This window comes from Podarcis melisellensis (genome assembly GCF_964234715.1).
Source record: "Podarcis melisellensis genome assembly, chromosome: 8".
NCBI classification, from domain to species: domain Eukaryota; kingdom Metazoa; phylum Chordata; class Lepidosauria; order Squamata; family Lacertidae; genus Podarcis; species Podarcis melisellensis.
This window is the reverse complement of record NC_138540.1, coordinates 11,634,527-11,655,738: the sequence shown is the minus strand read 5'-3', so window position 1 is coordinate 11,655,738 and position 21,212 is coordinate 11,634,527. Positions and strand designations below refer to the sequence as shown.

The 21,212-nt window shown below is 50.1% G+C and overlaps 1 protein-coding gene and 1 long non-coding RNA gene across 4 annotated transcripts in view; one reads left to right on the top strand and one right to left on the bottom strand.

Moving 5' to 3' along the window:
- PLEKHM2 (pleckstrin homology and RUN domain containing M2) overlaps positions 1 to 20,977 on the top strand; it is a 34,228-nt gene extending 13,251 nt beyond the window's left edge. Inside the window, exons 7-20 of one of the 2 annotated variants that reach the window (XM_081923123.1) lie at positions 1,130 to 1,189; positions 2,922 to 3,159; positions 6,292 to 7,059; positions 8,694 to 8,763; positions 9,133 to 9,223; positions 10,902 to 10,966; positions 12,371 to 12,459; positions 13,233 to 13,365; positions 14,157 to 14,347; positions 14,652 to 14,717; positions 14,813 to 14,972; positions 15,749 to 15,928; positions 17,582 to 17,698; positions 19,488 to 20,977. In XM_081923123.1, coding sequence (XP_081779249.1) covers positions 1,130 to 1,189; positions 2,922 to 3,159; positions 6,292 to 7,059; positions 8,694 to 8,763; positions 9,133 to 9,223; positions 10,902 to 10,966; positions 12,371 to 12,459; positions 13,233 to 13,365; positions 14,157 to 14,347; positions 14,652 to 14,717; positions 14,813 to 14,972; positions 15,749 to 15,928; positions 17,582 to 17,698; positions 19,488 to 19,625 — 2,366 coding nt within the window. In that variant the 3' untranslated portion in view covers positions 19,626 to 20,977. The remainder of the gene's footprint in view (positions 1 to 1,129; positions 1,190 to 2,921; positions 3,160 to 6,291; positions 7,060 to 8,693; positions 8,764 to 9,132; positions 9,224 to 10,901; positions 10,967 to 12,370; positions 12,460 to 13,232; positions 13,366 to 14,156; positions 14,348 to 14,651; positions 14,718 to 14,812; positions 14,973 to 15,748; positions 15,929 to 17,581; positions 17,699 to 19,487) is intronic. The other variant, XM_081923124.1, reaches the window with a different exon arrangement.
- On the bottom strand, positions 8 to 19,587 carry LOC309376644. Of its 2 annotated transcripts, none has more exons than XR_014171258.1 (3): positions 19,456 to 19,587; positions 18,230 to 19,043; positions 8 to 163 (listed from the first exon to the last, which is right to left on the bottom strand). It is a non-coding gene; the product is annotated as an uncharacterized lncRNA (long non-coding RNA). The 2 variants fall into 2 exon arrangements; XR_014171259.1 differs by lacking the exon at positions 8 to 163 and adding an exon at positions 16,258 to 16,530.
- Positions 20,978 to 21,212: the final 235 nt, after the last annotated feature.

Sequence of the window (21,212 nt, the reverse complement as noted above, 5' to 3'; positions counted from 1 at the left end):
AGTGGGGTGCAAGTGTTTGAACAGGGCTGGAGGAGGCCAGGCGATTGGTGCACAGTGTCTGAAGTCTGCAGGCAGAAATCCCTCCTCGCTCACAAAACATCAGTTTGGGGCGAAGGCACAGAGAGTTAATCCAGTTTGGGTATCTAGTAGTGGTGCTGTTTCTCTGCAGAGAGAAGGGGAGGGAGCGTGAGTGATTTTGCTAGTAGGGTATTCCAGCCCTCTGTGCTGGAGACCCAGAGCGTGGGTGACATCTCCCTGTCTTCGTGGGCAAAACCCAGGGTGGGGGAGTTACCTGCAGCCAGGTCTCTCCATGGCCTAAAAGGCTTCCTCTTGGAGACACATGAATGGAGTACTTCTCTAAGAGTGGTATGTTTAATAAGGTATTTGAAAATGTCATGTTGCACGGTTTTCTCCCCACCTGATGCTGGTTAAGCCTCATCTGCCTGTGCTGTAGAATGAACTGGGTGCTAGACTGGACTGTACCACATCTGAGAGCCAGTCAGGGGAACCACTTTTTTAATGCCCTCTTGCATTCAAAAAACGAACAAGCAAGCAGGAACACACCCAGAGGTATAGAAGGCAGGCACAACTAAGGAGTAGACCAAACTTGAATATTCCTCCCTGGTAAACTGCCGTGTTTGTTGCTGGCGATGATGGCATTTCCTTTCTGGAAGTTTTGTATTTGGGGGAGCATTTGGAAACTGGCACCTTCCCCCCCCCATAGCCTGGAGTGGTATAATCCAGCCACAGTTCCCCACCTCTCTGCCTCATATGTACACCTGTGCTGCTGGGAAGAACCAGCATGATGTAGTGGACGGCTTGTCAGACTAGGGCCTGGGAGAGCAGGGTTCGAATCTCTGCCTGGCCATGAAGCTCAGGGTCACTTCTTCTCAGCCCAACCTACCTCGCAGGGTTGTTGTTGCCATTAAATGAGGAGGAGGCAAACCATGTATACCATTCTAGAGCTCTTTGGAGAAAGAAGGTGGGATATAAATAATAAGAGCAATGAATTAGCACCCCGCCTCTGTCCCCCTTGATGCCCCCCTTGCACACACTACTGGCCATTTATTCCCCACCCCTTCCTTCAGGCTCCATTTCTAACCCTCCTTTTTTATCCCTCGTTTTGTAGATTATGATTTTGGAGATGTGTTCCCTGCAGTGCCGTCCATGCCCACCACAGCCTGGGAAGGTGCGACCAGCTCGCCCGCTTCTCCGTAGCCGTGCTCTCTCTGTGCCGCTTTTGTTTCCTTCGTCAGAGCTTGCTTGCATGCCCCGCCATGGGTCCCTAAAGCCGCTTGGCACCCCTAGGGTGAACCAACGGCTCAGAAGAGTGTGAGGTCTCTCCCTCCGCCGTTCCTTGTGGGGTAAACAAGGGCTTGGCACTGGGTGCTGCGGCACTCTGGGAAGCAAGGCTCTCCACCTCGCTGGCCCTTCCCCGCAGCCTTTGACCTCCCTCTCCCTCCCAGTGAGGCCAGTCCTGAGTGTCTTTAACATCCTTCCTCGTTCTGTGGCTTTGTCTCTGGCAGCATGAGATGCTGGGTGTCCTCCTCGTCTCCAGATTAACAAGCCTTCCAAACCCTCTTTTTCTGCACAGGCGTCGGTGATCACCTTCTCCCTTCTCCTGGGCCACTAACCGCTTTCTCTGTTCCAACAGTGCATGGGAAAGACCTGAAAGAAGCCATCACTTACTTGATTGCCACCAACCCCCCTTTCCCCACTGGCAGCCTCATTTTTTAAGCGGGCCCATCTCTTTGCTCTGCTCTCCCTCTTTACGGGCTGCCTCGGACTCTGTGCTGCTGCCGCCTCGTCCTCCTCACAGGGCTTTGCAGCAGAAGGAAACCAAGGACTCTCTATTGTTTTGTCTTGTTTGTAGGCGAGCTTCTAGTCCTTATGATTGGAAAGGGAGACAGGGAGGACAGGACAGCAGAAATTGCCAGTGGGAAGGTGCTCAAAACGTTGAGTTGAGGCTCCTCCTGCCCGTTTTCCGTTCTCTTCCAAGAGCAATCTGCCTACCAACCCTGCGGTGTTCAGGGTTTGGGGCACCTGTTCATGGCTGATGTTGGGTTGCTTACAGAGCAGCTGAATGGGACTGCTCCTCTTGCCTTGCTTGGAACCAAGTCCAATCCCAAGGCAGCTCAGCACTCAGGGGCATTTCTGCACCACAGTGCTGTAGTTCTTTAAATAGCTGATCAAGCTTGAAAACCTGTGAGTTCTGTCCAAACAGGCGTTAAAGCATCAGGGGGTGCTGAATAAGACTTTTCACTGCCTTTGCCAGATTGTAATGCCATGATATAATAATAATAATAATAATAATAATAATAATAATAATAATAATAATAGTAATTTATTTATACCCCGCCCATCTGGCTGAATTTCCTCAGCCACTCTGGACGGCTCCCAATCGAGTGTTAAAAACAGTACAGCATTAAATATTAAAAACTTCCCTAAATAGGGCTGCCGTCAGATGTCTTTTAAAGATAGGATAGCTGCTTATTTCCTTCACATCTGAAGGGAGGGTGTTCCACAGGGCGGGTGCCACCACCGAGAAGGCCCTCTGTCTGGTTCCCTGTAACCTCACTTCTCGCAGTGAGGGAACTGCCAGAAGGGCCTCAGTGCTGGATCTCAGTGAGATGAACGATGATAAGTATCGCAATCTGTGATAAGTTTCCAAAATCAGTTTTAAACCAAAACCAATGAGCACTTGTGATGTAGACGAGTCCTCCTCTGATTCCTGGCTGCTTACTTTGAATGACCCTGAGTTGTCTCAGGAGGTCTGCAGGGGGCACCAAAAACCATCCCTTTGCCGGAGGGTCCTTCATGGGCCACTCTTTCCCCAGGCTTTGCTTCTGGCTTCAGGACCTTCTCGTAGGGAGGGGGGAGCTGAATCACACTTTGTTGCTTTTTCTTCTCCTCTTGCTCAGACGGAGACCTAACAGACACCCTCAGCTGCTCGCGCTCCACAGCCTCCGAGGTGAACAACTGCCGAGCGTCGGCCAAGAGCCCAACTCAGCAGCGCTACAACCCTTTCAACGAGAAGGCGGAGGTGTTGTCCTCCATTGAGACCACCCCAGTCCACTCTGCCTCCCAAGAGAAGGCAGACCTCACAACCACGGAGGGCACAGACCAATCGGAGAACTTCATGGAGCTGGAGGTCATAAGGTCAGCGGGGTGGGGGGGCAGAAAGTCCAGGGTTCCCTGGTCAGCTGGAATCCTATGAAACTGCTTATTATCATAATTATCATTATCCTTATCTTTTAAAAAAAATATTTTTATTGGTTTTTATAAAAACAAATTCAAAATAATAAAGAGAAAAAACTTGAGCCATATCCATATATGAGATTCTCTGAATCTCGTGACTTCCCCACCTCCCCTGCATGGGTGCTTAAAATGGTTTTTCTAAAACTACATATCATTAGGTTCTCCAGTTTTCATTTCTCTAAATTGTCCATATTTTTCGTTTCTTTGCAAGTTATTTTTAAAGTCCAGCTAACATTTTTATTTGTTTACAATGGTCTCCTAAGTAAATAATAAATTTTCCCCATTCTTTTTTAAAGTCATTATCTTCTTGATTCCTGAGTCTCCCAGTCAGTTTTGCCATTTCAGCATTTCAGTTTGGCTCGCCATTCTTCCTTGGTCGGAACTGTTGGTGCTTTCCATCTTTGGGCTAGCATTATCATCATCATCATCCCAGGGCAGGCTACAGCAATTTAAAATTCAGTGGGTGGCGCTGTCAGTTAAACCACAGAGCCTAGGACTTGCCGATCAGAAGGTCGGCAGTTCGAATCCCCGCGACAGGGTGAGCTCCCGTTGCTTGGTCCCTGCTCCTGCCGACCTAGCAGTTCGAAACCACGTCAAAGTGCAAGTAGATAAATAGGTACCACTCCGGCGGAAGGTAAACGGCGTTTCGTGCGCTGCTCTGGTTCGCCAGAAGTGGCTGAGTCATGCTGGCCACATGATCTGGAAGCTGTACGCCGGCTCCCTCAGCCAGTAAAGCGAGATGAGCGCCGCAACCCCAGTCAGCCACGACTAGACCTAATGGTCAGGGGTCCTTTTACCTTTACCATATTAACAGTTGAAGCAAGTCAGAGGAAGAGAGTATATCCTAAAAAACCTCACTTCTTGAGGGGTCAAAGGTCGGAGTAAGGGAGTACCTCTTCAGCATTCCTGTTGAATTGGGCCATTCTTCCATCTAGTTGAGTGTCCTCTACTCCTGACAGTCAGCAGGTTTGCAGTCAGAGATACCAGCGAGGTGGATAGGCTTCACTGCTATTGTCCCCTCCTTAAAACATACAGTATAATAAATTACCTGGATGAAAGAGGCAGCACCTTGCTCTATTTTACTCATGGCTGGGCTTACTGTGGCCCTCCAGATGTTGCTTGACTCCAACTCCCTCCAGGCCCAGCATCGCCTGTGGTCAGGGAAGATGGAAGGAGCTGGAGTCCCACACCCAGAGTGCCACAGGTTCCACACCCCTGCCTTAAAGAGGAGGCAGAGTTTTGATGGAGGTAAGCAGGGGCAGGAGAGGCAAGTGGCAGTCTAGTTTAGGTTTGGGGGAGCCGTGGCCTTCCAGATGTTGCTGGACTTCAATTCCCATCAGCCCCAGCCAGCTGCTTCTACTCCTAATAAGCCTAGGGGGGTGTCCTTCGGTATGGGACCAAATATTCACGCTGGCTGCGTTTTCTGGAGGGCTGTCGCTGCCCCCCAACACCCCCGTGGCCTGACACTGCCCTTATGCCTCACGGTGCCTCTACTTCTCCATCTCTTATTTTATTTTATTTATGATTTTCAGGTTCATGCATTTCAATTTTACAGTCATTTTAACATTTCAAAACTTGACTTCCTTCCCCCCTTTCTGCGGTTCCTTAAATTTATTTTTAATATCTTCTGCATTTCCAAATTATCTTTACTCATTTATTCATCTACTTTAAAAAATAAACTCTTTTATAACTGCAGATTACAAAAATCTTGCCAGTGTTCTTATCTGTTTACAATTTGTCAGTAAATATTCAATAAACCATTTCCGTTCTTTTATAAAAAGCTTGCTATCTTGATTTCTTATTTTTTTTCTGGTAAGTTTCGCCATTTCAGCATATTCCATAAGTTTTTGTATCCATTCTTCTTTTGCTGGGACTTCTGCTTCTTTCCAATTTGGGGCAAGTAACATTCTTGCTGCTATGGTAGCGTACATGAATAAGTTTTTGTATAGTTTGGGTAGTTCTGTCCCTATAATTCCCAAAAGGAAAGTTTCTGAGTTTGTCTTTTTACAAACGTTATTTTAATAATCTTTTTCAATTCATTATATATCATTTCCCAGGAAGCTTCAAGACCACCACATGATAAAAAGAACCTTCTTTCTCCTTACATTTCCAACACTTATTTGATTTAGAGTTATACATTTTTGCCAATTTACTCGGTGTTAGATATCTATCATCTATCTATCTATTATCTATCTATCTATCTATCTATCTATCTATCTATCTATCTATCCAGGGGCGCCGACTTATTAAAAATATTGGGGGGGGCGGGGGCCCATATTGACTTATAAAAAATATTGGGGGGGCCCAAGACCTCCAAACCGCTGCTGCTGGGGGAACGAAAGGGGCGAGCCCTGGGCTGCCCCGACCTTAAGTGAACCTGTGAGGGCCCGCCCTTTGCGGCAGCCGATTGGCTGCCGCCGTGGGCGGTGAATATTAATGAGCTAGGGGGAATCCCCGCTTCTCGCGGGGCTGACGCCAGCCCGCGAGATTGTTGATGGGTCGAGAGCCCGCAACCCCACCCCCTCTCTAGATCGGGAGTGGCTTTGTTTTAACTCATTACTGAATGTATTTTAAAAGGTAACTATCGTCAAACAAGGAAAATAAAAAATACCAGCATAATTTTGTGATTTTACAAAGCATAATATAACTAATAATTTTCTTAAATTATTGGGGGGGCGGAGCCCCCCCAAACGAATTTTTGAGGGGGCTCGGGCCCCCTCAGGCCCCATGGAGTCGGCGCCTATCTATCTATCTATCTATCTATCTATCATCTATCTACCTATCTATCTATCATCTATCTATCATCTATCTATCATCTATCATCTATCTATCTATCTATCTATCTATCTATCTATCTATCTATCTATCATCTATCTATCTATCTATCTATCTATCATCTATCTATCTATCATCTATCTATCTATCTATATCTATCTATCTATCTATCTATCTATCTATCTATCTATCTATCATCTATCTATCTATCTATCTATCTATCTATCATCTATCTAATACTTCTCCATCTCTTTGTAGATTAGCTAAAAAGAAGAAGACAGGCAAGAAGAAAAAGGTCAAGACCGAAGAGGTCAGACAGGAGGACTCCAGCACCACTCCCAACTCTTCTGCGGCCCAGGCTGGAACTCAAGGGGCAGGCGAGGGGGACAAGTCGGGCACCGGAGCCAGGCGGCAGGAATCTGTCCTGGAGGCCAACCCAGATGTCAGCAGTGAGAGGAGCCCGGCCCTTCCCCAGCTGGGTCTGTGCATCCCCGAGATGAAGGACACCTCCATGGAGAGGATGGGGCAATCTCTGAGCAGGGTGATTGACTCCCTGGACGATGCCGGTGGGTGGAGCCGCTCCCTCGAGCCCCCGGACCAGTCCTTTCGGACCGTCTTGCCAGAGGAGGCCCCCTCGGAGGGGCCACCCTCTGGCAGCGTTAGCGAGGGGGTTTCGGCCCCCATGGATTTCTACCGCTTTACCGTCGAGAGTCCAAACGCTGCTTCGGCAGGTGGTGGCCGCCATGACGCTGCAGGGGATGGTCAACCGCCACATGTTCCTGGTGGCCCTCAAGCTGCTAGAGAAGAGGAGGAAGGAGGAGGAGGAGAAGAGACGCCTGAGCCATGCATAGCAACGGACTTGCAGGAGCAGGAGCAGGAGCAGGAGGTGGTTGAGGCAGGCAGTGTGGAGGCCCTCGGTAAGCTAAAGGGAGACAGGGCCAGCCCCTCTCTGAGCAGCGCTGAAGACTCTGGCGTGGAAGAAGGCCAGGGGAGCCCTTCTGAGGCAGCTCACCCCTCTGAGTTCAGGTAAGTGGCTGCGCAGAGGGAACCAAATAAAGCTGCCCACGACAGAGGGTGAAAGAAGGTGGGAGCCTTTCTGACCCAGGGCAGGGTAGGATGGGAAGGGGAAACAGTTATTCCCCTTATAAACAAGGTGAATGAGTTTCTCTACCTGAGGACAAAATGTGGTGTTGTGGTTAAGAGCGGTGGACTCGTAATCTGGTGAACTGGGTTCGCTTCCCTGCTCCTCCACCTGCAGCTGCTGGGTGACCTTGGGCTAGTCACACTTCTCTGAAGTCTCTCAGCCCCACTCACCTCACAGAGTGTTTGTTGTGGGGGAGGAAGGGAAAGGAGAATGTTAGCCGCTTTGAGACTCCTTTGGGTAGTGATAAAGCGGGATATCAAATCCCACCCCCCAAAAGGTGGCTGGCTCCTTCTGCTGGGTCTCCTGACACAAGGAGAAAAGACCGGGGGGCGGGGGAGGGAATTCTCAGTCGTTTTTTATCTGTCTGGCAAATTGTCACTCCAGCCTGCTAACCTCATGGTGGAGCCGTTCAGCCTGAAATCTCTTCTTGGCTGCATTCACTTGCTGATGACAAAGAATCCAGATGGCGTAGCTGACAAAACATTACGTTGTGCAGTCTTTGTGTTTTTAAAAACCCAGGCAGCTTCTCTGACTTGCCACAGCTGAGGTGCTGCGTTGGCCCAGGTGGGCTGGCAGAATTCATTTGAGGCTTCCAGCTACTGTGGTACCTCAGGTTACATTCGCTTCAGGTTACAGACTTGGCTAACCCAGAAATAGTACCTCCGCTAACCCAGAAATAGTACTTTGCTTCAGGATGAGAACAGAAATCATGCAGCAGCGGTACAGTGGCAGCAGGAGGCCCCATTAGCTAAAGTGGTGCTTCAGATTAAGAACAGTTTCAGGTTAAGAACAGACCTCCAAAACGAATTAAGTTCTTAACCCGAGGTACCACTGTGCTGTGCCTTCGAATCGGAGCTTCCCCTGTGCGACATCTTCCTCTCATTCCTTCCTGTTTAGTGACAAGAAACTGCCTTTGAACTGCTCCTCGGTTAATCATCCCCTTTTCCCCACCCAGGCAAAACGTCTTTAATTTTACTGGCTTCCTCTCATTATTTACTTAGGGGTTTTTTGTTTATCATGTAATTGTATTATATAATTACTGGGGGGGGGGGGAGGAATGAGAAGAAACAGTCTCCCCTCCTCCTCTGTGGGAACAAGAACTAAGCCAGGGGCAGTTGCATCAGTATTGAGAGGGAGAAGCCACAAGAAGGAAGCTTCTAACTCAATTTGCAGGAGACCTGTCACTGAATGGGGCTTTCTTCTGAGCAAACATTGTGGAGACTTCTGTCCTTAGTGGCATGCAAGCACTTACATTTTTGACTTGGGGTGACGGTGAGGTGTTGCTCCTTCCAGCCCAAATGCAAGAGGGTCAACTTTGAAGAAGAATATTGACCATTGGGTGCGGGAAGCATTGCTGGATAATATAGTCCTATATTAAATTGCCGCGTGGGAATGACCTCATAAGGCCCAAATCTCCCCCTCTCCCACTGGCCCTGAGATATTAGGGGGAGGTCTAAATCTTCCATGCTTTTCGAGATTCATATCTCTCTCTCTCTCTCTCTCTCTCTCTGCACAGGGTAGACAACAACCACTTGTTGCTTCTGATGATCCATGTCTTCCGGGAAAATGAGGAGCAGCTGTTCCGGGTAGGTCTGTGAGGTGTTGCCGCCTTCTCTTCCCTTTCCCCCACTCCTTTTGGGATGTCCCCCTCTCCACTTACTCAGTTTCTCCTGTCCTTAAGAGGCAAAGTGAAGGGGGGGTGTTTGTGTGCGCGGGGCTTGATGCCAGCCAGCTCAAAGCCTTCTTAGGAGGGAAAGAACTCTTTTCCGTCCTAGAGTCACCAGCAGTTCCAGCAGATCAGGGGCAGGGAGGATCTCCGACGCGCCTTGCAGCAAAAGAGCAGTGTTCCATGGGCAGCGTTGCCCCAGTGGCAGAGTTGTGGCCAGTGGGTGCGTTTCGCGGAGCCCCTGCGGCAAAGCCTTAACAGGGCGCCTCTCTCTTTCCCCCCCACGCAGATGATCCGCATGAGCTCTGGGCACATGGAGGGCAACCTCCAGCTCGTCTACGTGCTGCTGACCGACTGCTACGTCTACCTTCTCCGCAAAGGTATCCTGCCAATCTGGCCCAGTCTCTTCCCTCCTTGGGGCACAGGCCCCGTTCCTGGCTTTGTACTTGCAAAGGAGCCATTTAGTGATGCTTCAGGGGTGATTATTTGGCAGGTGGTGCTGCAGATGGTGGATTGAAAAAGCATTTTTACCAGGGCTGCTTAACACATCCTTTCTGCTCCCTTTGTGGCCACTGGAGTCGCAAAAAGTATTTGTATCACATAATATACCCCACATACACCTGTCTTTCTCCCTCTCCCCCTCAGCAAATAACTTGGCACTCCCCATCATACTTTCTTTTGGGCCACGGGCAACTTCCAAAGGCAGGGTTTTGGTGGCATGCATACATAACAGCCATCTTCAAATACCTCAAGGGGCTGTCGCATGGAAGGGGGAACAAGCTTATTTTCTCCTGTTCTGGAGGGTAGGACTCGAACCCATGGCTTCAAGTTACAAGAAAGGAGAATCCGACTAAACATCAGGAAGAACTAGCTGACAGCAAGAGCTGTTAGACAGTGGAACGGTCTCCCTCGGGAGGTAGTAGACTCTCCTTCCATGGAGGTTTTTAAGCAGAGGTTGGATGGCCATCTGCCATGGCTGCTTTAGTTGAGATTCTCACATTGCAGGGGGTTGGACTGTAGAGCTGGGTCCCTTCCAGCTCTACAGTTCTATGATAATTTAATTTGTATGCTGCCTTTCCACAGTTCAAACCATGCTCAAGGTGACCTACAAAATGAAAACAATATATAGCTACAACATGACAATAGTACAGTCATACCTCTTGTTATGTTTCCTTCAGGTTAAATCTTTACAGGTTGCGTCCTGCGGCGACCCAAAAGTACCAGAAAGTGTTACTTCTGGGTTTCGCCGCTCACAGACGCTCAAAATGACGTCACGCACGGAAGCGGTGAATCGCGACACGCAGGCGCGGGTTGCGTTCTGCTCATGTTGCGAACTGGGCTCCGGAACGGATCCCGGTCGCAACCAGAGGTACCACTGTAGTCATAAACAACAAATAAAACATTAAAAACATTCACAACCCAACTGAACAGCTTTCACATAAATCACAAGAAGATCTATAATAAAAATGCAAAAAAAAAAACCAACAGCAACAGCCCTCCCCTCCCCCCAGCCCAAGAACCTGGCATGGAGGCATCCCAATTTAAATTTGCCCTGGAGGCGGTTTAGTGAGTGGGCTTTGCTGATGCTCAGTGTTGCCTGCGCTGACTGGCAGCAGTGCCTCTCCATGGTTGCAGGCAAGTGGGGGAGGCATTCCCAGCCCTACCTGAAGAAACTGCGAGGGATTGAACCTGGGATCCTCTGTGCGCAAAGAAGATTCTCTGCCGCTGAGCCACAGCCCTTCCTCATCTTGGTGGGGACGGGCACATTGCGTGGCATTGCCTTGCTCAGTTCAAAGCCTGCCTCCCTGTTTGCTGTGACTGTGTCCAGGGAGTGTGGCTTCCAGGCCATCTCCCCGCCTTCTGTTCTAGTTGCTTTGTTGTTGTTCTTTTAAGTGAGGATGTGAGCAGTATCACCTGGGGCCTGATCACTGAGCAGTAAGAGGCCATGCCAGGTGATCCAAAGACCCTCGTGGATGGGCTGCAACTTTCCCAAACCATGTGACTGACTTGGCTCTCTCTCTCTTCCTCCTCCCTGCACCCTCACCCTTTTTGGCTCAGGAGCCGCTGAGAAGCCCTACATGGTGGAGGAAGCCGTTTCTTACAATGAGCTGGACTACATCTCAGTGAGTTGGGAAAGGGGGACTGAGGCAGGGGGACAGTGTTGGCGCCTCTTGGGACAGAAGCTGGATCCAGCCATGGTACACCTGGGAGGAGAGGGCCTTCTTGTTTTCAGTGCTCTGAATTCCAGGGCAAGGGTGCTGTTCCCAAAGAGTTGTGGGGCTTTTACCAGTGCGGTTTCAAAGGCACAGAAGCTGCCAGGTTGAGCTGCTGGCTTCTGCCGGGGGGGGGGGGGGGGACACACACCATTGTGTGAATGCAGCAGGGGCACCTGGACCTGTTGAAACTGCTTGGCACCCAAGGAGATTGCAGAGTCATGGCCATAGAGGGCACCATGCCAGGCTCCGCAGCACCAAGCCCCACCTCCAGTGCCCACCTTTGAGCACCTTTTTATTTTTTATGATTTTCAATTTTATACACTTCAGTAATTTTACAATCATTTTAACATTTTGAAACTCATCTTCCTTCCCGCTCTTTCTGTGGTTCTTCAAATTTATTTTACATATTTTCTGCATATTCCAAATTAACCCTTTTTAATAATATTTTTTATTAGTTTTCAATTACAACCCATTAATAGCCTCATTATAACAATGCCAAATTATAATACAGTTACTAATACCAATCATTCTAATACCAAATTGAAATACACAGTGGTACCTCGGGTTACAGACGCTTTAGGTTACATACGCTTCAGGTTACAGGCTCCGCTAAACCAGAAATAGTGCTTCAGGTTAAGAACTTTGCTTCAGGATGAGAACAGAAATCGGGCTCTGGCGGCACGGCGGCAGCAGGAGGCCCCATTAGCTAAAGTGGTTCTTCAGGTTAAGTACGGACCTCCGGAACGAATTAAGTACTTAACCCGAGGTACCACTGTAGTTTAGGTGTTCCCCCGCATGCTAGAATTGATTGAATTGTTTTCTTTACATCTGCATTCCAGATACTAATTTCAATTACATTCCTGTCACGATAATAATCCCATATACAACAACTGCAATATTAATTTCTATTCGTATTGACACATTAAATGGTTTATGAAACTACAAGTGAGGCACTCAAACTATGTCCTTGTTCTTCCTGTGTGTGACAATTATTCTGTCCATAATGTTTCTTCCTGTCCTTGTAAAATGCTGTGTCTGTCTTTCCTGGTTGTTGATGTTCTCCATCATGCCTTGGGTGGAGCTAATATCCCATTGTTGTTTCAGAAATGCATATTCCATATTAACTTAATCATTTATTCATCTACTTTAAGTGCATACTCTTATAAAACTGCAGGTTATTACAGTAGTCCTGCCAGTGTTCTTACCTGTTTACAGTTTGTTTGTAAATATTCAGTTGGGCAGCCCACCTTTGAGCAGCTTCTCAGCTCAAAGGCTCCTTCCCTGACCTGGGGTGTCTTCCTTCTGCCGCAGGTGGGCCTGGACCAGCAGACGGTGACCTTGGTCTGCACCAACCGCAGGAAGCAGTTCCTTCTGGACACGGCCGATGTCACCCTGACCGAGTGAGTAAAGCGCCAGCCAGGCATGCCTGCTCCCTTCCTGGCACCTTTATGAGGCAGCTGCCCGCTTTGTGGCCTTGGGTGCTCTTGCCCTGCACAAGGCAGAACAGTGTGCCAGCTGGGGGTGCAGAAAGGGACTGGCCCCACATTTTAAGGGCTCCTCCCTTATCAGTTTGCTTCTGGGATGGCCTCAGAAGAGTCTGCTGGCTGCAGTAAGACTGTATTTTAACAGCATCTAAATGCTATTAAGGGGGGACGGGGAGGATTTCAGTACATTCCCAGTACATTTCTGAGCACAATTCAAAGTGGCGGTGCTGACTTAGAAAGCCCTAAATGGCCTCGGCCCTCTGTACCTGAAGGAGCGTCTCCACCTCCATCGTTCAGCCCTGAAACTGAGGACCTCCTGGCAGTTCCCTCACTACAAGAAGTGAAGGTACAGGGAACCAGGCAGAGGGCCTTCTCAGTAGTGGCGCCCGCCCTGTGGAACGCCCTCCTTTCAGATGTCAAGGAAATAAACAACTATCTGACATCTGAAGGCATATAGGAGAGTTTTTAATGTTCGTTGTTTTCCTGTGCTTAATGTTTTAATTGTTGGAAGCTGCCCAGAATGGCTGTGGCAAACCCACTCAGATGGGCAGCATGTAAATTATTATTATTATTATTATTATTAGAATTAGGTCAGCTTTGGTTTTCTGGCCTGATCCCCGATTTCTGGGAATGAATCCTCACCCCCTGACTCCCGCTTTTGCCCTCTGTATTCCCCCTCCCTCCCCCAGATTTTTCCTGGTGTGCCTCAAGTCAGCCATGATCAAAGGATGCCGAGAGCCTCCCTATCCCAGCATCCTGACGGACGCCACCATGGAGAAGCTGGCACTGGCCAAGTTTGTGGCTCAAGAATCTAAGCGGGAGGTGAGGAGGGCACTCTGGGCCATTTCCCAGCCAACTGCAGGCAGTTTAAGTGCAAGCCTGGCTGACCTGTTTTCAGCAAGGGGAGAACATGACTAGTGTCTGCATGTTGCACAATGATCAGATGGTCCTCGGGATCAGAATGAGAACGGCAGGCCTGCTCCACTTTTGCACTGCGTCTAAGAAAATTCCATATGCAATAAGGCTGCAGGGGGGGGGGCTGTTTTCCCAAAGCCACACCCACCTGTCAGTCAGCTGACATCACCAGGTGACATTAGCCGGTTGGCAGGTCAGTCCTGCTGGGTTCTGCTTCACCAGGGAGTTCCCCATGAGGAGTGTTCCCCCTACAGAGAACAGGAGCCAATCCTCCACTCATCAGCTGGTGAACAGAGAGCTCAGTCCTGCTGTCTGCTGCTTTGCCAGCCTGTTTCCTGCGAGGAACACCCTGGTGGGCAGGGGTCACATGATATCCTAATGACGTTGGCGGGTGGGTTGGGGGTGTTGAATGTGCCAAAAAGGTTCCCTGCCTCAGCTGTGAGGGAAGAAGAAGGAGACTGTCATGGTCTCTGCCAATTTTCCCACCTGGATACTTAGCTGCTGCTGTCCTCCTTCCCCACAAATAGGATTGGTTCAGGGGTCCCCCTAGCATTTCAGACCCTCTCCCCCCCCCCCACCAAGGGGCCTTTCAGGCACCTGCCCTGGAGGGACTTCATCACAAGCTCCTTCCTCCTCCCCACCCCCAGTGCTATGAAGCTATTAACCCTACTTGTGGGTTGGGGCGGGGTCTCCTTCAGATCTCGGATGTGGTGGTCCGCTTCTACGGCCTGATCCACTGGGAAGACCCCATGGACGAGACTCTGGGGCCAGCCCCCTCGGACTACATGCTAGCCGAACATCCCATCACAAAGGAAGGTGTCCTGAGCTACAAGGCAGGGACCAACTACCTGGGCAAGGAGAACTGGAAGACCTGCTACGTGGTGCTCAGGTGAGAGAGAAACAGGATTCCCGAGTGAGCAAGGACGGGAGCAAGAGAAGCAAGCCCATGGCGCTTGCTCTGAGCCGTTTGTGCCTCCAATGTGCAGCCCCCTTTGCCTTCCTAATGACCCTCCCCCCGCCCCCGTCGGACATTGTGCCCTGCGACTCGCATCAGCACCAAGCTGATGCACAGCTGATGCAGCAGCTGCCGTGAGTGGCCACCCTTTGCCAGAGTGATGGAGCTCCTCAGCTTGAGTCCTGAACACAGGACAGGAGAGCATAACAAAATCGGCTCTTGCATTTTCCCTCCACAGCAACGGCATCTTGTACCAGTACCCGGACCGTGCGGACGTCACCCTTCTTCTCTCCGTGACCATGGGGTGAGTTTGCCCCGCGAGTCTTCCAGATCTTCCCTCCTCCCCACCCACACCCACCCCACTCACTCACTTGCAACCCTCTCTGGCCCTCCTTGCAGTGGGGAGCAGTGTGGAGGGTGCCGGAGGTCCAACGGGACGGACCGCCCCCACTCCTTCCAGGTGATCCTGACCGACCGACCCTCCCTAGAGCTGAGCGCTGAGAGCGAGGAGGAGATGGCTGACTGGATGCAGTACCTGTGCCAGGCGGTCTCCAAAGGGGTGAGAAAGAGCTCTGCTTCCAGATGAGACCACTATGACTCACAGGGGTTGCCGCTTATGAGGGGTCCAAGGCAGCCTGGGCTTCTGTGGCCCCACAAAACCGCTTTTGGCCCTCATCAGTAAAGGGGGTAAAGGTAAAGGGACCCCTGACCATTAGGTCCAGTCGTGGCCAACTCTGGGGTTGCGGCGCTCATCTCGCTTTATTGGCCGAGGGAGCTGGCGTACAGCTTCCGGGTCATGTGGCCAGCATGACGAAGCCACTTCTGGCGAACCAAAGCAGTGCACGGAAACGCCATTTACCTTACCACCAGAGTGGTACCTATTTATCTACTTGCACTTTGACGTGCTTTCGAACTGCTAGGTTGGCAGGAGCAGGGACCGAGCAATGGGAGCTCACCCCGTCGCAGGGATTCGAACCACCGACCTTCTGATCGGCAAGTTCTAGGCTCTGTGGTTTAACCCATAGCGCCACCCGCGTCCCTAGTAAAGGGGGAGACCTGCTGAAATGAATGACTGCAAGTTAGCCATGTCTATTAACTTCAGTGGGTCAACTCCTGAGTAGAACTGGAGAACCAACACACTCCATATGCCAGAGCTTTCTAAACACTGTTAGTGTGTCAACTGCAGTGTGTAGGTGTGTTGCGCAAACTCTTGCCGGGCTTGAAATGGGTTAGTTTAATTTGCTAATAAAACTGATTTACTATTTTGTGAACGGATGCATGTCTAAAAAGTGTGTCACCAACATGAAATGTTTGGAAATCTCTGCCTTCTTCCAGGTGGTCCCCCAGGGTGTGGTTCCTGCCCCCTGTGTCCCTTGCTGCCTGGTGCTGACAGATCAGAAACTCTTCACCTGCCACGAGGACTGCCAGACCAGCTTCTTTCGCTCGCTGGCCACGACTGAGTTGGCGGATGTGGTCTCTGTCTCCACAGAGGCTGGCCGGGAATACTGTATCTTGGTGAGTATTTGGGCGACCTGGGGGCATGTGCCACATGGGTGTGTCCAGCCAGCAGTTGCTACAGACACCTTATACCAGATCTTACCATCAGTCCACCTAGCTCAGTATTGTCAGCAGTAGCTGTCCAGGGTCTTGGGCACGGGACATTCCCAGGCCTACCTGGAGGTGCTGCCAAGGACTGAAGGTGCGACCTTCTGCATCCAAATCTGAGCTATGACCCTTCTCCTAAAGCATAAATAAAGTAAGTTCTGAATAATGATTGGCATCCGTCTGTCTCGGAAGACACCTTTGGGAGTGAAGTCAAACCATTGGAGAGTTACAGTGCCTGCTGTGGCTGGAGAGACCAATGTGGGGAGACCTGTTTTATTGTAGGTGGGACAAATTTTGCTGCTGTGGGTGCACCATGGCATGTCTTCTCTGTGTGCTCCTCCCAGCGGTCATTCCTTCTCTGGCCACTGATGAAGCCAACCTTCGTGACTCATTTGCAGACACCTTCCTAACGCAGAGTTGGTCTGCTGATGGGCCTAAAGGCAGCTCCGCAAAGCATACTTGGGGATCCTGCCATATTTCATTTTGTGTACCACGACCAAGCCAGCATAGTTCTGAATAAAGGGCCGATTTAAATAAGAAAATAGGAAGCTGCCTTATACAAAGTCCAGCCCTGAAGCGTTCTCAAAGTAAAGGAAGGATTATACTCTGATTAATAAGAATACACACAGAGGCTTGAACCAGCAAGACTCTGGGAAGGGTGCGTATAATAATCTCTCCCTCCACCCTCCGGCCCAGGTCGTTTTATTCACAAAAGAACTTTTTACAGAGTGTTTGTTAAGAACCAATCAGATTTCTTCTGAGCATTTCAACAAACCAGTGGGGACAAAGTTAAACTACCAAAACTAATTAAGCATGGGGTAAATAAAACAGACTACAAAACTACAAAGGAGTGCATTTGGCAACCCCGGGAGGTGATAAACAAGCAATATACATGATAAGAAGGATGGTCAGGAGGATAGCAATCATTATCACCTTTATGTGAAACCTGTTTCCTGGCCCTAAGATTAACATCCTAAGATTAACATATCAGAAAAGCTACATCAAAGAAACTGCCCACTGTCTTTGATGACCCAGGATGCCTGCCTGGCGAAGCAACTGGCAGTGTACGTGACTGGTCAAGAAAGAGAAATGGAACAGGGATGCAGAGGTGTGGATTGATCAAGAATCATATCAAAAGAGTTTAAACCCAGTCAACGCAATGCTTTCATTGCTGACACAGATGGCTTACTCTATATTTGTTATAATTCCTCATAGCATTCCCACCTGATCACTACACGGCCCGTAGTCTGTCTTGCTCATTATTGTCAATTACTGATCAACATATCCAAAGGCTTAGAGTTGGAAGGGAGCCTGAGGATCATCTAACCCAGCCTCCTGCGATGCAGGAACATGCAGCTGTCCATTACGGGCAGCCTTGCAATTACCAGCACCATGCTCTAGCCGACTTAGCTATCCAGCTCTTCAGGGTTTTCAGACAGGAGGAGCCCATTTCCAGCTTCCTTGGAGATGCTGACATTGGAGATTGAACCCGGGTCCTTCTGCATACCAAGCAGGTGCCCTTCCCCTCAACTGATGTGTGTCTTACCCTCTCTCTGTCCCTAGGAATTTGCCCAGGACCGCAAGCAATACCTGCCCTCCTGGGTGCTCTATTTTAGCTGCATAGCAGAACTGGAGAGGTTCCTCCTGGCGTTGGACACAGTGTGGAAAAGCACCTACCAGGTAAGCTGGCCTGGCTGTTGGCCTGGCTCTCCTCCCAGTCCTCTGAAAGGCGGCTAGGCTTTGCCTGCTCTCCTCCCTTTCCTACACACTGAAGCCCATGCTTTGTCTTGGCTCCTACCGTGGCATTGCCATCAAACCATAGGCGTGGCTGTGCTGCTGCTATGAAACGTAAAAAGGGCCTTTTGTTGATGTCCTTCTGTTTCAAGAGACAATGGAGTGCGCCTCCAGGGGTGAAGTTAAACTGCTGCATTAGCAGCACCAAAGTGACCAGTGACCTCCCTGGGGCGCAAGCCTAGACAGTGTGCATGGATGTTCTGGGGTGCCCAGACGACAAGACCCCCCTTTCGGCCTCGCTGATGTGGAGCAAGCAATACATTTGGCACCAGGGGCTGCAGGAGTTGCTGGAAGGAGGTCCACAAGGCACCATCCAACCAATCTTAGAGATTTGAGTCGGGTTTATTCCTTAACCATGTCTTCTCTTAAAGATACCCTACAAGGCACAGTTTTCCTTCTCCTAGTTGCGAATAATACCTGTACTGATGATATAAGGCTGTCGTCACATTCTGATTCAACGTATAGCAAGGGACTATGAGACTCTGGGCACATTCATCACTCCTTCCTCTTTTATATAATATGGCTTATTCAGACATAATGCACTGCAAGAAAAAAACCAAACAAATCTAAACCAAAACAGAGAAAGAAAAAGTCCTCTTTCACAGGTACATCTTAATTTGTCGCACACAAAGGGGGGGGGGGACTGTTCCAGCTCTCACTTTGGAGCTTACCTTTCTTTTTCCATCTTCCCACCCTGGGAAGATCTTCCTTTCCCTTCATCCATCCATCCATGTTAACCCCTCCTTAATCCTGAGTCGAGGACCACAAAAATTGCAAAAGACCAGAGCAGAACAACAACACAAAGAAAGCAGAGAAAAGAAAAGAGAGCAAAGAGAGAAGAGTATTGAAGGAAATAATAAAGGAATAAAATGGAAAGATAAAAAGAAGTAAAAATGACTAGCATAGAAATATTTCTATGACTAGCATAGAAATAAATACCTTTTAGTAAAGTGACAGGCATGAAATACCTTTCCCGTATCCAATCCTGGGCCCAGAGAGTCCAGAGCAGCCCAGCACTGTTGATCAGATGAAATCAAGAATTGGGATGAAATCCAGCCCCTAGGATTTCCCCACCTTGGACCTGCAGTCACTGGCTCATATCAGCCTCCTCCAGAGCCCGCTCTGTGTTTCAGGATGTTGCCGTTGCAGAGTGGGATTTTGAAGGGTCTTTGTAGTGTCTCGAGGGCTGTCAGGAGGCAGAAGCTGAGGGTGAGAACCTTTGAGAATAATCCTGAAGTGCCACCACAAACAAAAGAAAAAAACAGAAATACTATGTTCTAGAAAGCAAATCAATGACATCTTCAAATATCTCAAGGGCTGTCACAAGGAATAGGGAACAAGCTTGTTTTCTCCTGCTCTGGAGGTGAGGACCCAAACCAATGGCTTCAAGTTACAAAAAAGGAAATTCTATGGAAAAGGAAAAGGAAAAACTATGTATGCCAGCTTGAGAAAAAAGTGGGATAGAAATACAATACATCAATACCATTTGAGTCTCTTACCTGTGATGAAGAAATAGCTACTGTCGCATCCTGTGGACCAGGTGGCCACAGGCTCTGTGGTTTGGCTGCTGGGGCTTTAACCAGGCAGGGTTCACCCTTCATCCTCGCCCAACTGCCTGTTTTTGGTCTTAGCAAGCCACAAACCTTCCTCTCCTGCCCCTGTTTTGTCCTGACAGGTGGACCTCCTGCACAAGCCAATCGAGGACGCCTCCATCCGGAAGAAGTGTGAGGACGCCGTGAGCTTGATCCACAGCGCCTGGCAGCGGAGCGACAGCCTTTGCCGCGGGAGGGCTTCCCGGGACCCCTGGTGTTAGCCTCCCGGCCGGCAGGGAAAAACATGACTCTGCGGCAGCGCAGGCATTGGCCTTCTTCACGAGCCAGAGGCTGCTTGAAGTGGAGCTGGGCTTCCCTGCGGCCGCCTGGCTGCCAGCAGAATCCAGCTGGAGACGAAAGGGGGCCGTGTGGGTGACTGAGTGAGTGAGTGTGCACGTGTAATAATAGGCCGATGAAGCACTGCGATCCTCGAGCAACTTCCACCGGGCCCACCTTGCTGCATCTCTCCTTCTCCGGCTACATCTCAGCTGGAGGTTACGGTACAAGGGCTGCCGGCAGCGGTGAACAGGACTGGCTTGCTGGCGCTCCACTGGCAGCCCTCCCAGGGGCCTGGTGGCAAGGCCTCATCTTGGAAGAATACTAATCTCTTATTAACGGGGATGGGGTACAGGGGCACGGGCCGGGAGGTCTGGAGCTGTTAGGATGAGGCAAGGTTGGGACGTGGCGGACACCCTGCATGCATTTCTCTTGTCGAAACGAAGCAGAAGCTCGCCGGTCTTATTCCACTTTCGCCCCACCCTGAGGTACAGACAAATCTCCGCCTGCTGCTCTCCCATCTCTCCTTCGTCCCCCAGATGTTCTTGTTCTGTGAAGGGATCTCTGCCTGTCTCCAGCCCTTCTGCCCTGCCCTCTGCTACTGGGCAAAGCTGGCACAGCGGATCGGGCCTTCGCCATCTCTTCAAGGAAGCTGAGAAGGAGCAGCCAGGGTGGGAGTGGCGGCACCAGCAACTTCCTCTGCTAGGCCAGCAGGTGGCGCTCTGTCCCCAGGTTTCCCTAGGTGGAGTGGAGTTTCCCAGGAAAGGACCTGTTGTCAGGAGTGGGCTTTGACCTGGTGCAGTGAGATCCTCTTCTCCTCCTTGCCCCTTGCAACCAGAGAAGCTTCCTTTGGGGAGGGGGCAGTCTGCCCTGGCAGCTGCTGGTCTGTGCAGATCCTGCCTCTTCACATTCCTGTTTTTTTGCAGGAGGGGAGTCCCTCTGTGCCTGCCTCCCTCCTGGCTGGCTTTAGGGCAGTGGTAGTGCTGCTGGGGGGTGCTGGGTGGGTGGTGCTGATCTGTTTATGCCAAGAGCAAATCTATAGGAAGCAGCAGGGGCCGCATTGGTTATCCCAGCCATGATAGGCAGGGTTCGGGTTTTATTTGCCTGAGGAGGGTGGTGGTGTGGTTTTTTTTAAGCTGTTGGTATTTTAAATTTTCTTTAACAGAGAAAAGACTTGCTAATGTATTATATGCATTCATGCGGGGGTCTCCCCTCCCCCCAAGAGGTGGCCTGTGTGGCAGAATGTATCTGCACATACATCTCCCCTCCTACCCTGTAATAAACACTTCTTGGTTAATGCTGAGTCTGCCTGCTTGCCTGGGACATCAGGGGGTGACCCGAAAGCTCCCTGTAGCTCAGTGGTTCCCAGTCTTGGGTCTCCAGCTGTTTTCAGACTACAATTCCCATAATCCCTGACCAATGGTCTTGCTAGCTAAGGATGATGGGAGTTGTAAAGGTAAAGGGACCCCTGACCATTAGGTCCAGTCGCGGACGACTCTGGCCAAGGGAGCCGGCGTACAGCTTCCGGGTCA